General features: G+C 41.6%; 1 protein-coding gene across 1 annotated transcript in view; it reads right to left on the bottom strand.

Moving 5' to 3' along the window:
* LOC107299224 (serine/threonine-protein kinase BRSK2-like) overlaps positions 1-13,611 on the bottom strand; it is a 35,489-nt gene that overhangs the window by 5,679 nt on the left and 16,199 nt on the right. Inside the window, exons 6-10 of the mRNA XM_029286717.1 lie at positions 11,725-11,889; positions 11,216-11,313; positions 8,938-9,088; positions 7,375-7,435; positions 1,006-1,213 (exon numbers count right to left, since the gene is read on the bottom strand). Of these exons, the coding sequence (XP_029142550.1) occupies positions 1,006-1,213; positions 7,375-7,435; positions 8,938-9,088; positions 11,216-11,313; positions 11,725-11,889 (683 nt within the window). The remainder of the gene's footprint in view (positions 1-1,005; positions 1,214-7,374; positions 7,436-8,937; positions 9,089-11,215; positions 11,314-11,724; positions 11,890-13,611) is intronic.

Below are 13,611 nucleotides of genomic sequence, written 5' to 3' on the forward strand. Positions count from 1 at the left end.
GACATGGCTATTCCAACAAGCGGGACTGGCCTAGGGCAATTTTAGAGGGGTTTTAATTATATTTTAATCAGACAATATTTAAATATTTCTTTTTAATTAATTTTAATTTTGTAATTGTTATTGGTGTTTTTTAATCGATTGTCAGCCGCCCTGAGTCCGCAAGGAGAAGGGCGGGATATAAATTCGAATAATAAATAAAATAAATAAATAAATAAATAAATAATAATAATAATAATAATGTTGGAAGGGACCTTGGAGGTCATCTAGTCCAACCCCTTGCTCAGGCAGGAAACCCTATACCATTTCAAATGGCTGTCCAGTCTCTTCTTAAAAACTTCCAGTGTTGGAACATTCACCGCTTCTGGAGGCAGGATGTTCCACTGGTTAATTGTTCTAACTGTCAGGAAATTTCTCCTTAGTTCTAGGCTGCTTCTCTCCTTGATTAGTTTCCATCCGGTTGCTTCTTGTCCTGCCTTCCAGTGCTTTGGAGAATAGCTTGACTCCCTCTTCTTTGTGGCAGCCCCTGAGATACTGGAACACTGCTATCATGTCCCCCCTCGTCCTTCTCTTCATTAAACTAGACATACCCAATTCCAGCAACCGTTCCTTATATGTTTTAGTCCTCATTCAAACTCTACTTCTGTGCTCTTGACTGCACTTCTGGCTTTCTTCTTCACTATCTACACAGCAATGCTTCTCAACTTTGGGTGCTTTAAGTTGTGTGGGCTTCAACTCCCAGAGTTCCCCAGCCAGCATGAAGTCCACACATCTTAAAATGCTCAAAGTTGAGAAACACTGGTCTACAGTCATACTCAGTTCCAACGCAGCTCTTTCTCTTTATCCTCCAGCACTTCCCCAGATAGAATGTGCTGTTTTGGCTTGTCTTATGCAAGTTGAGAAGTTATGGTTAATTATAATTAACATTTACCGTAATTATATGGTGAATATAATTAAACATTCATGACACACCTATCATCTCAGGGAAAGTATAATATACTCACTCACCTTGCAGTTTCCGACGATGGAAGCGTGGGGAACCAAGGAAGCTGTTCTTGATAGAGTTCAAGCGAGTTTTCCATGCCACGCCGGCCACACCAGGACTGCTGGGGGGCGTCCCGCAGGGAGTGCCGCTGGGGCTCTCTTTAGGCGTGTGCACAGGAGTGCCGAGCGGAGTAGGGAGGGGGCTTCCCCGAGGGGAGGGGTGGGGAGTGACCTGCAGCACAGATTTGGGTGGGGGTTTAGTAGAGGGGAAAAAGCAATGGGGAGAGGAGGGTGGGTGAAGGGGTGGAGAGTTGGGAGGCAGAGGGAAGGGGGTGGAGCATCGACTCTGGAGGGCCCCGTCCCTTGCTGGGCTGCCCTTGGCAGGAAGCGTCTGAGTCTTCACAGGGGCAGGGGGAGGTGATGGGAGAGAGAAGCTGAAGATGGGGCTCTGGGTGTGGGGAGAAATGGGAGGGGAGAAAGGTGAGAGCCGTGAGATGGGAGTGAGTAATGGCAGGTGACAATCTCATAGATATTAGAGTTTCACAACATGGCCCAGATTTTGAGTTTCCCCTACTGTCGCTTGGACATATTACTCATTTTTTAAGGAATCAACTTGCTTCAAGTTCACCTATCCTGTCTTGTCTATATGTCTTCATCCAGTCAGTCATGCTGTGGCAAAGACAACATCCATGATTCCACCACAAAACTATATATAATTGTCCCCTGAAGCAGGTCCAGACTTTGCCACTTAATTTTTTCTATATCACTTGTTTCCCAAACTGAGTTTGCCTTTCAACAAGACTAACTTTCTGAAACCTCTCCCAATTGGCCATTTTTCCTACGGAACGGCTACTGTCAACTCTAAACTTTTCCCCAGATAAATCTGAAAACTCAAACTGTTACCGTATAAAGAAACACTACCACCCTTAGGAGTTTCTCTATTCAGTCTTTTCTGTGTGGTTTTATTATGTGGCATGCAGAAATTTGCTGGGATCTCAACTGCCAGAGATACATTATGCTGGTAATAAAAATGCACCTCTAATGTTTAAGTGCAGGATGGGTACTTGACATTTTATGGCATAATTATCTGCTTTAAAAAGGCTGTGCTTTTCTACTGCACAGGTAATCATGGTTCATTGCTGAATTCTAGCTAGTAATAAAACTAACACTTTGGGTGCTACAAGAGATTACACAAAAGCATGGTTGACCATTGTACAGGTAGCCCTCGACTTATAGCCATTTGTTTAGTGACTGTACAAAGTTCCAATGGCACTAAAAAAGTGACCTTCAACCAGTCCCTGAACATCCCCAAGGTCATGTGATCAAAACTGGCAACCGGCATGTATTTACAACGGTTGCAGCATCCCGACTTTATATGATCACAATTTGTATCCTTCCCAGCTGGCTTCTGACAAGCAAAGTCAATGGAGGAAGCTGGATTCACTTAATGACTGCATGATTCACTTAACAGCTGCTAGGATTCACTTAACAATAATGGAAGGTCATAAAATTGGGTGCAACTCATGTAACAACCACCTTACTTAGCAACAGAAATTTTGGTCCCAACTGTGGTTATAAGGCAAGGACTATCTATACGCATGGGTTTGGTTGCTAAATAACAGATATTTGTACATATGCAGAAGTAATCCACCATTCCAATGTTATCCTTATCCCAGTTAAAACAGGAGGAACACTGCCATTTGTACACCAGTACCAACAGGGCTGATCTGGATCAGGATAAATCACAAATCTGTCTGAGTGAAAACAATCTGGTGACAATGAAGAGGTTCAGGATGTGTAACAATCTCAGGAACAACTATCAGTAAGAAGAGAGATTCCAGCTCTGTCTGGAAAGTGCCTGACTCAAAAGAGAAATAATCTGAAACGCCTCTAAATCTACAACAGCAAAGACACATGGAGAGTCAGACAGAGATTCAGAATCCAGTGCAGGGCATGGGGGAAAAAGAGGAAAGATTCTGAACTTTTTCTAATATGTTTCCAGTGGAGCAGAAGAGCAACAACATTAATCAACATTAAGCAAGACGTATTTCTGGGAGAAGCAGATTGACTCAATGGTATAAATCATCATGCTTTCCCCTAGTAACATTCTGCTATTTGATTTCCTTGGTACATGGAATCTTGGACTGCTCTATGACCAACAACCCCTAATTTATATTTTGGCAATGTTCATGACATTTACCAGCTTGATTTCTAGCAGTTTACAAATGACTTTTCTGCTGATTCTGCTGATTCTGCTATCTGACGGCAACCTTTAGTTAAAAAGGACCATCTGCCTCCTGTAGTTTCTGCCAATGCTTCAGGTCTCATTGTTTAAACAGTGCTGTCTGACAGGACCCAGGAAGCAGGGCCTTCCCAGAGAGCCCTAAAGCCACTACCTCAATCTCATCTAAGCAAACTTTAAAAACCTGCTGCTTCCTCCAGGCCAGGGGTTGGATGTGTGGTGCGCCTTTTCTGGGAAAGTTTTGTACTCAGGTGTTGAGTTTTGTTGTTGTTTCCGGACATGTATTGTTCTTGGGTTTTTTTATATCATTCCAACATTCCTTTTATTATTGTACACCACCAGAGCTTTTTTTTTTAAACAAGTTTTATTGTTTTTTTCATTTTACAAACAGGTGCTTAAGAAACAACGTGGTGGAAGGGCAATCAATTGTCTACAAAACAAAGTCATATTCATAATGTTCAAATTAAGTCATTAAAAACCTCCTCTCTTTTCCCTCTAATGACATATTATATTCAAATTGATATAGTACAATACAACTAAATCAATCATAGCAATCCTCAATAATCTTTCATCTAAATAAATCTACAAATCTGAATCCTGTATTGAGTTTACCTATTTCACTTACTATGTTCCATATTTCTAATCTAAATACCTAGTTAACACTTCGGGGGTCTCCCCATAACCTTTTTCCTTAACATATTCACTAAGCATTTATTAATATCATTTCTTCCTTTTTCTTATTCCTCTTCCATTACAAATGACTATCAATTCTAATAAGAAAAGAAACTATTAATTCAAATCAGAAAGGAAAAAAAAGAAAAGAAAAAGAAACAGAGACAAAAGAAAAGAAAAGAAAAGAGAAAAAATGCCTTTCTATTTCTATTATTCTTTATAATCTAACAATCAGTCCCTCAATATCTATATCAAATTTCTTTAACGTCCTCCCAAAATTACTGTATCCAAAACATATTAATACATAGACAAAACAAGTTATTATTAAGTTCAAACCTTAATTAGTTTTTTATTCAATCTAACCTCTTATTTAACTGTTTTAAGCCATAAATCAATCCATATCTAATAAGCCTTTTGAACCCATTACCTAAAACCTTAAGTCCCATTCTTAAATCTTATTCTGGCTTTCCTTTTTTGCCAAACCGGTTTCCATAACAAGGCCTCTATATCAATGAACAAGTCACTCTTTATGCCTTGTAGAATCCTTTGAATCAAACAGAAACATCCTCTTTTCTGTTTTAGACACCTAGCTCCTTTGTAAGTAAGTAGTCCCTTGTTGTTTTGAAAAGTCAAATCTCCACATTTGAAACTGTTGAATAGCCGGCTCAGTTATGTCCAACTTTGTAGATGATAGTTGTTTATCCAGGCTACCATAGTTCTCAGCTCGTTGTATTTGTCTGTCCATTTCTATTGGTTTTAAGATTGTAAGTGGATTACCTGCAATCCTTTTTGATTCCTCAGAGATCTCATCCGCATGCATATGAAATAGGATGAAATCTTCTTTACCTTTAGTTAGTCCCGCTTCTGTTGTTTTTTGGTCTCTAGAGTGCTCAGATAAGGTCTGGGAGTCAATTTGTTGATTCAAAGCAGACTTTCTGTTTTTTATTTCCATAGTAAATTCTTTTATTTGCAAACGTATTTCATCAGTAGCTTTGTAAAGTTTTTCCAGTATAAGTTTATAGTCAAGTTGAACCAAGGGTTACTCCATTTCAACAATAATTAGAAACAGTCTGTATCATTTAGTAGAGGCTATGTTCAGAAAACATTTAATCATTGTCCACCCCCACTGTTAATTTTCTTTGTATTTTTCCTTTTGTGGTAATCTGAAAGTCAAGGTCAATCTGAGTGCTCAGAAAAAAGGGAAAGTTGCAATTTTAACTTTTTCCACAAGGTGTCCTCAGTACAATGTAAAATCTTCTCCCATAGACCAGGAATCTCATAAACAAGATCAGGAAACACAGAGAAAAAAAAGAATTCAAGTCCAATAGCAGATTCAATAAAAGGTTTTCCAAGACCCCAAAGTGAAAAAAAAGAATAAAAATAGAGATTAAAAAAAAGTCACTTTAAGTTAATTCAATCCATAAGCTTCTTTTTCCCACACTCACCAACGCCGCCTTCTCAGAGCAGGGAAATAATTTCAAAAGTGCTTTTTACAGGCACAAAAAAAAAAAAAAAAGAAAACCAAGAGAGGGAAGGTAAAAAGTCTCACCCGGCTCCACCACGGTGGTTCCTGTACTTAGATGTTCTTCTGACTTCTGGTTTCAGCAGCTAGGTGAACGGCCATTTTACCGGCTGTTCTTTCCACCGTCGGCCCAAAGGAGCAATCTCGGTCCTTGGAAGAAGCTGCCGCTCTCCCAAGGACGACGAGGACCTCCTCACCAGTAGCCACCCCTCCAAGGTGGCTTTTCGACCCGATTAAGGGTCTACCGGCAGCGGAGAATCAGCTGGCGAAGAGAACAGTCTCCTTGCGCAGCTGCGAGCGCCGCTATCCGGAACCGGAAATGACCACCAGAGCTTTTATGGAGTTGGATGGCCTTAGACAGGGAGGGGGAAGACAGAAAGAAAGTGATTTTTTCAAAGGGCTGCCTAAGAGGAAAGGCCTCTTTGCGCCGGGGCTGCTCGGAGCCAGGAACCGGGAAGCCCTGATTTGCTGCTGCTGCTGCTGCTTCATAGAAACGCCAGGACTTTCTGCCCGTTTCCTTGGTTGGAGTTATTTCCTTTTCCGCGTCCTTGCGTGTGTGTGGGTGCATGTGGGTCGCGTGTGGGTACGTGTGGGTCGCGGCATTAGGAAGGTTGAGAACCACTGGAAACAGTGCTGTCTGACAGGACCCAGGAAGCAGGGCCTTCCCAGAGAGCCCTAAAGCCACTACCTCAATCTCATCTAAGCAAACTTTAAAAACCTGCTGCTTCCTCCAGGCCAGGGGTTGGATGTGTGGTGGGCCTTTTCTGGGAAAGTTTTGTACTCAGGTGTTGAGTTTTGTTGTTGTTTCCAGACATGTATTGTTCTTGGTTTTTTTAATATCATTCCAACATTCCTTTTATTATTGTACACCACCAGAGCTTTTATGGAGTTGGATGGCCTTAGACATTTGACGAATAAATGAATAAATTATGGGCAGGAAAGAACGGTGATATGGAGAAAAAGTGAATTCCCTTTTCCTTTACATGATAGTCTTCATCTGGGTTTCCCAACACTGCAACTATTACTAACAAGCCAAAAACAAGCATTTGGGGGCCAGCTGGTTATTTACAAAGCATCTGCAGGCTATGGTTAAAAATAGTCAAGATGGTACAGTCGAAGCTCTACCTGCTTTTATGTGCAATGCACGTTAAAAAAATTGCTGAAGCTCTGATCACACCATTGTGGTCACCACCATGTTTTTGACTACATCCTGCAGATGTCCTTGGTTGCTCAGATTTGAGTCTCCTTTCCCCAGCTTAATCCTTTCCAGGTATATGGAACTATAACTCCCAAAATCCCATTCTGGTGTAGTTCAACACCAGAAAGATTGCTATAATTTCTTTTCTTGCCTCTTGTCAACCAGACTAATTATAAACTTATCCACTGGCAAATCAGCAATGTACAGATTGTTTAAATGAATAAATAAATCCAAACCCTTGAGCAATGGCCTGCCCTTTAATCCTACCCCCTGCTTAAACATATATCTCTGACTTTCCTCATCCAAGATCTACATATACCTCACCCTTCCTTCCCTATTCTGTACCTTCCCCCTTTCCCACAGAGGGATGCTAGGTGCTTTTGAAAGCTCTTCCCCCAATGCAAGTCAACAGGTGTTGCTTTTCCCTAGCATGGAAATGTAGTTATGGAAATGGGGTGGGAAGTGAGTTGTTCCAGATGCATTTTCTGGCTATCGTTCATGCACTGTACAGTACACATCACATCTGCCAGGAAAACTAATACAATGTCCTCAGCACTTCAGCAATTGGAACCAAGTGCAGGATGGGATGTCAACAAGACTGCTGAGTCTAAGGATCATTTCCCCCAATTTCCACTCCCTCCCGAAGCCTAATATTTAATTTATCCACCATTGTCTTTGTCAACTTTTGCCGCAATTGTTTGCTGTACCCACCCATCCCTTTTACCAACATACCATTTCTTGCCTAGGCCATATACTCACCCTGGGACTACTGAGGGGACTAGAAGATAAGCCAGTGGAGGCACCACTTACAGATCGAGACCTGTGGGGGTGGAGGGTAAAGACATATATGAGGATTAGTGCTGTCTTGGAAGGAAGAAGGTGGTGAAACAGAGAAGAATATGGGATACGTGTGAAACTTTGGTCTAAAATAGCATTATGAAAAGTTTTCAGCCTCCCCAATCAAAGATACCCTAAAGAAATGAATAAGCATAAGAATCTTTGGACATTACCAGCAAAGAACAGCAAAGAATTTCAGAATATATATCCTGAAATTCTTCGCTGTTCGCTACTAGTGATCATTGCTGTTCTTGCTACACAATATATATACTTAACACACAACACACAACACACGTTTCATTTTATATAGAGTAGGTCTGCATTTTGGATACATTATGCCAAGACCTAGCTCTCTGAAGAAGTCACTGATGCTAGGAAAGATGGAAGAAAAGAGAAAAGACAACCAGCAGGAAGGTGGATGGACTCAGTAACAATGGTGATGGAAGCCCCAATGGAAGACTTGAAGGTTGGGACAGACTGTCCTGGAGAAAAATCTGTCTATGTGGTTACTAAGAATAAAAAATGATTTGATGGGACATTATCAAGCAATCAAAATCTGCACAGTAAGAAACTATCAAAATATGCCAGTGATTTAGACTAGACGAGGAATCAGAAAAAGTAGTGAAAGAAAGCGGTGACAAACTACAGATAGTCCTCGACTTACGACCGTTCATTTAACGACCAAAGTTACAACGGCATTGAAAAAGCGACATGACCATTTTTCATACTTTGCAGCATCCCCATGGTCACGGGATCAAAATTCAGACGCTTGGCAACTGACTCATATTTATGACGGTTGCAGTGCCCCAGGATCATGTGATCACCCTTTGCAACAGAAATGGGGGCGCTCAATTGTGGTCGTAAGTCGAGGACTACTTTCCATATTCCAATAGAAGAGATTTATATATAGCTCAGGGCTGAACTGTGGAATCTTAAGTGCTCTCTGAGGTTGATTGTTGTTTGCAGATGTTTTATGACTTCACTAAGTGACATCATCAAGCAAACTACCAGACAGCACCAAAGACCTCATACTTCCATATTGTTGCCATGGAAGCAACATAAATAAAACCAGGAAGTGATGGCAATATCTGGCAGGTTCCCCCAAAGCTAAATAGAATCGAACGTGATTGGTACTTAGATGGAAGACACCAGAAAATCCTAAAGCTGCAAGCTAATCTGAAAAGCTGAAGAAAAATCCCAGAAGATGACAGTGGTGGTGGTGGGTTTCCATACTGTTGCCAAAAATGCTACATGGATATGTCCCTGAGGTTATCAAGCACTGACTTTGATTTTGGGAACTCTTTACCTTAAAGGTACATTATCATTCCTAGAACAGCTTTAGAGATTAGCCAACCCTTAAAATGTTTGCAAGTTCCATTTTCAGTGGCCAGGAAGCACACTGGAAAGACAACAGAATCTCCAAATGCCAGATTTGAAGATATTTTCCCCTCTTTCACGCACATACTTAGTTGGACACAAGCTCACCTCTGACTATGTTGTGCCATCTCTATGGCCCGTCGGGCTGGGACTGGAGAACCACCATCTGTGACGCTCAAGACTTCCATGGACTTCCGCTCAGGTCGGCGTTTGCCATGTCGGTTCAGCATAGGGGAGTCAACGCGCTTCCGAGGAGGGTCTGAAACATAGAAAGGAGATGGATGCAATAAGGCCTTCCCTTCCGGGTGAACTTTGGAGGCTGGTGTTTATGTAGGAGACATTCCACACTCAGAATAATAAATCCTTTGAACCTAATGCCCATCCACCACATCCTGGACAAAAACTATTTCAACTTCTCCCCTCAGTATGCCACTGTAGGGCGTTGCATGCCAAAACAACTAGACACAAAGAGTTTTTTCCCCCCATGCCATCACTCTGCTGAACACCTAACTCCCACAGCACTGTCTCATGCCTAAGGGTATCTAACCATGTAGTAGGACTGTATTACTATTATCCTTCTCATCTTTCCTATTACCTGCTTCTATTGGCATCTTATGACTATCACTTTGTTGGTTGTATCTTATATTTTATGATTGTATCTTATGATTTATGACTCTGTTGCTTGTATGCATATCTATTTATCACCATTTTTCACACTTATGTCCGCTGCAGCATCCCCATGGTCACATGATTTACATTTGGTTGCTTGACAACTGGTTCATATTTTATGTCGGTTGTGGCGTCCTGGAGTCATACAATTATCTTTTGTGACCTTCTGACAAGCAAAGTCAACGGGGAAGCCAGAGTCACTTAACAACCATGTTACTAACTTAACCACTGCAGGGATTCACTGAACAAATGTGGTAAGGAAAATCATAAAATTGGGCAAAACTCACTTAACAAACTTTTCACTTAGCAACATAAATTCTGGGCTCCATTGTGGTCGTAAGTCAAGGACTACCTGTAATTTGGCTGCCTGTTTGGTTCACGCTCACACACTTCCCCAAGTGTGCCACAGGAGAGGGAACTAGCTCCAAATGGCCCACCCATTTATCCAGCCATGGATGCACTACCATTGTTTTGAAAGAGCAAGAGAAGAGAATTTGGGAATGAGGATGAGATACTAGGAGTCTGGAAATGTTGAATTTGGAGACTGAGTTCATGGTGGTTTTATCTGTGCCTGTGAATCAATCTAGATGGTGTTGCACGGGTGCAGGGGCAGCTTCTCCTAATTGATTCAAAAATCCAAATTAAATCTACCCATTTCAAACATGCTAACTGGATCCATTTTCACAAATGGTAATCACATGACCCCAGCACAGGGCCACTGTTGTAAACACATGCAGGTTGGTCAAGTGTCTGAATTTTGATCACATGACTCTGGGGATGCTGCAACAATTTTAAGTGCAAGGACCGTGTCAGCTGCCTATCTTCATCTTCTTTGAAGCTCCTTAGCGACTGCCATAACCAGAGGGGAGGGGGGCACGTGGGAGGGGAAGAGTGCTGGAGGTGTGAAAGAATCTTGTGGGAAATAGGGGAGTATGGACACTGACAGGAACCAAAGGTGCTAAACCAAGTCATCTTTCCTGCCTTCAAGAACACCAGCCCTGGGAAAGGAATGTGCTGTGGCTCCTGGAGGCACCACATTCCCAAAACATTGGAACAAGACCTGATTGAACTGCTCTCCCAGGGGGGAGGGTTTTGGACATTGGGGATTGCTTTCAATATATGATTTTCAAGACGTTTTTCTTCAGAGCTCGCCTCACTCACACTGCACTCAACATGTCTAGTAAAAGTACCTTTAGCACCTATGTAGTCAAGGGTCATTCTTTCCTAGGGAGCAAGTTGGGGGCCAGTCTGACAGACAGGGTTGTAAGTCACTTTTTTCAGTGCTACTGTAGCTTTGAACAGTCACTAAACAAATGGTTGTAAGTCAAAGATTACCTTTATAGGGGCAGAAGACGTCTACAAACAGCAGAGCTTTAACCAGAGGTATGTTGACGTGTATTTACTTGCTGGTCTCATATTTCTTGTTTCCTCCATATCAGTCGGATGAAATATTGAGGGAAGAAGAACCTTAGAAATGCTTGCCATCCCTTTCAGTGTTTCTCAACCTTGGCCACTTGAAGACAGGTGGACTTCAACTCCCAGAGTTCCTCAGTCAGCCATGCTGGCTGGGGAATTCTGGAAGTTGAAGTCCACCTGTCTTGAAGTGGCCAGGGTTGAGAAACACTGTCTTGAGTGATCAGCAGTCATCACCACCACTGCTCCACTCTTTTTCTGGTCCTGATGAAATGCTTGGAGAAAGGTTTCCCCAAAATCTCACCAACATCATTGCGTGGAGGCAGGTCCTCGTCCTCACAGCTGGGATATCTCTCTTTGCGGTCAAGTAGAAGGTAATAAATCATTTTCTCCTGATTTTCTCTGAAATGGAGATTGGAAAAATGAGGGCGTATGCTTAGAATAAAAATGGGTTTATCGCCTGACTATAGAAAAGATACCAGTCATTGCAACATTTGTACATGTTTCCTAACTAGCCTCTTCTCCCATCTTTCCCGGCTTCTATCCATATTTCTATCACAAACCAAACCTCAATTCTATTTCCTCCCTCATCCAACACCTTCAGACAACTTATAACACATCCATCTGAATTGCACTCTGCAAGTTTTTTCAATCATGGGAACTACAATGGTGAGATGATTATCCCAGCTTCTCTACAGAAGCAGAGTTCCTCCAATAAGAGTTCAAATCACCTTTTTAAAATGCCACAAAAAGGACTTAGAACAATGCATCTCCTCAGCACAAGGAGCAAAATTTAAGGTAACAGGTCCTCACCCTTCGTTCTGCAGCTCTTGCTTTAGCTTGTTCTTATCACGGAAACAGCCCAACGAGTGCATGCTATCCAACACGTCAGGGTCCAGCTCACTGACTGACTGAATCCTTCGGATTGCTACCTTCCGAGGGATCGGTTGTTCTGGTTCCGGTTCATTCTTCCCTCCTCTGGAAGAAGAAGTAGTGTGTAAATCAGATGAAGGAAGATGCTGCCCCATTAAAATCTTGAGGAATGGGATAAGAGAATGAAGACCTTTGGCAAAAGCCATTAGCAAAAATGACTTGTTTTCCGGGGTTCACAGTGGAAGTGGAAACAGTGTTATAAATTGGTAGATTTCTCAACATAAAGTTCATAAAGATTTGGAAATAAGATATATCTTTGCCATCTACCCAGTCTTACAACTAACCAACCCACCAGAGCAGAAAGGCAGGGCGTGTTATGGGTTCCAACTATTAAGGAAGTCCATCTGGTGGGACCTAGGAAAAGGGCCTTCTCTGTGGTGGCTTCCTCCCTTTGGAACATTATTTCCCCAGAAATAGGATTGGTCCCCACCGTGTTTCTTTTCTACAAGGCCTTGAAGACATAGTTCTATCATTTGGAGGCAATCAAGTAGCTTGTTTGATTCTATTTTTGCCACGGGGTGGGGTTAAATTGAGAATTTTAAATGTTGTGCACACTGCCCAAAGTCACTGTGTGTGAATTGGGCAGCTACTGTATATAAATTTGTTTAATAAATAGATGTAAATAGGTTTGGTTTACCGATTTAGCCCCAATATTTGTAACTTGCTTTTCTGTAAAAATAATCCAAATCTACATATAGAAGTAGCAGCAAGGTAAGAAACCTTTAACTATTTTAAGCATTAATTATTTTAACTCTTCCGGGTTTGAGGCTTAACTGGTCATGTAAGACAGGGGTCTGCAACCTTGACAACTTTAAGGCTTGTGGACTTTAGCTCCCAGAATTCCTCAGCCAGCATAGCTTAAAGTTGTCAAGGTTGCAGACTCCTGATGTAAGAGACTGGAATCAGAAGCCCAGGCTCTCTGCTTCTGAATTACATTCTTCCCAAGAGATATGTTTTCATGGAAAAATTGAGTAACATCTATGCAGCACAGCAAGGTTGCCAAAGATTGTGCTTGTGGGACCATGTCTGCACCCTTGGTACTTTTTTTTTACAACGGTTAATAACTATATGGATCATAACAGTCTATATATTGTTTAGTAGACTTTTTGTGAACACATAATCTATTGAAAACCCATTTTTTAAATTCTATAATAATGTTTTAGAATTGTTAGGGCTCACATATAGCTAAACAAATATACATTAACTGCAGGTAGTCCTTGACCTATGACAACAGAGGGGCCCCAAATTTCTATTACTAACAAGACAGTTGTTAAGTGAGTCGTGCCCCATTTTACGACCCTTTTTGCCACGGTTCTTAAGGGAATCACTGACTTTGCTTGTCAGAAGCTCCCTAGGAAGTTGCAAATGACAATCCCAGGATCCTAAGACACTGCAACCCTTGTAAATATGCATGCTGGTTGCCAAGTGCCCGAATTTTGTTTGTGTGACTGTGGAGAGCTGCAACAGTTGTAAATGTGAGAACTGGTCATAAGTCACTTTTTTCAGCGCCACTGTATCTTTGAACTGTCACTGAATAAATGGTTGTAAGTCAAGGACTACCTGTATTAACTTTTAGGTTTATTAAAGCTTTTTGCTCTCTTAGATAGAAAGCTAAATTGAAAGAACAGTTTAAGGCGCAACCTCAAAAACCAAGGATAACATTTTCTAGTAAACAAGAGCTCTGGATATTCCTCTCTGTTGATCATGCTAGCTGAGGTTGTTGACTTCTGAAGAGCCACAGTGGGGCTCACCCCTTTCTAGACAACG

Source organism: Protobothrops mucrosquamatus, unplaced genomic scaffold (assembly GCF_001527695.2).
Source record: "Protobothrops mucrosquamatus isolate PMUCROS unplaced genomic scaffold, P.Mucros_1.0 scaffold4694, whole genome shotgun sequence".
Taxonomy (NCBI): Eukaryota; Metazoa; Chordata; class Lepidosauria; order Squamata; family Viperidae; genus Protobothrops; species Protobothrops mucrosquamatus.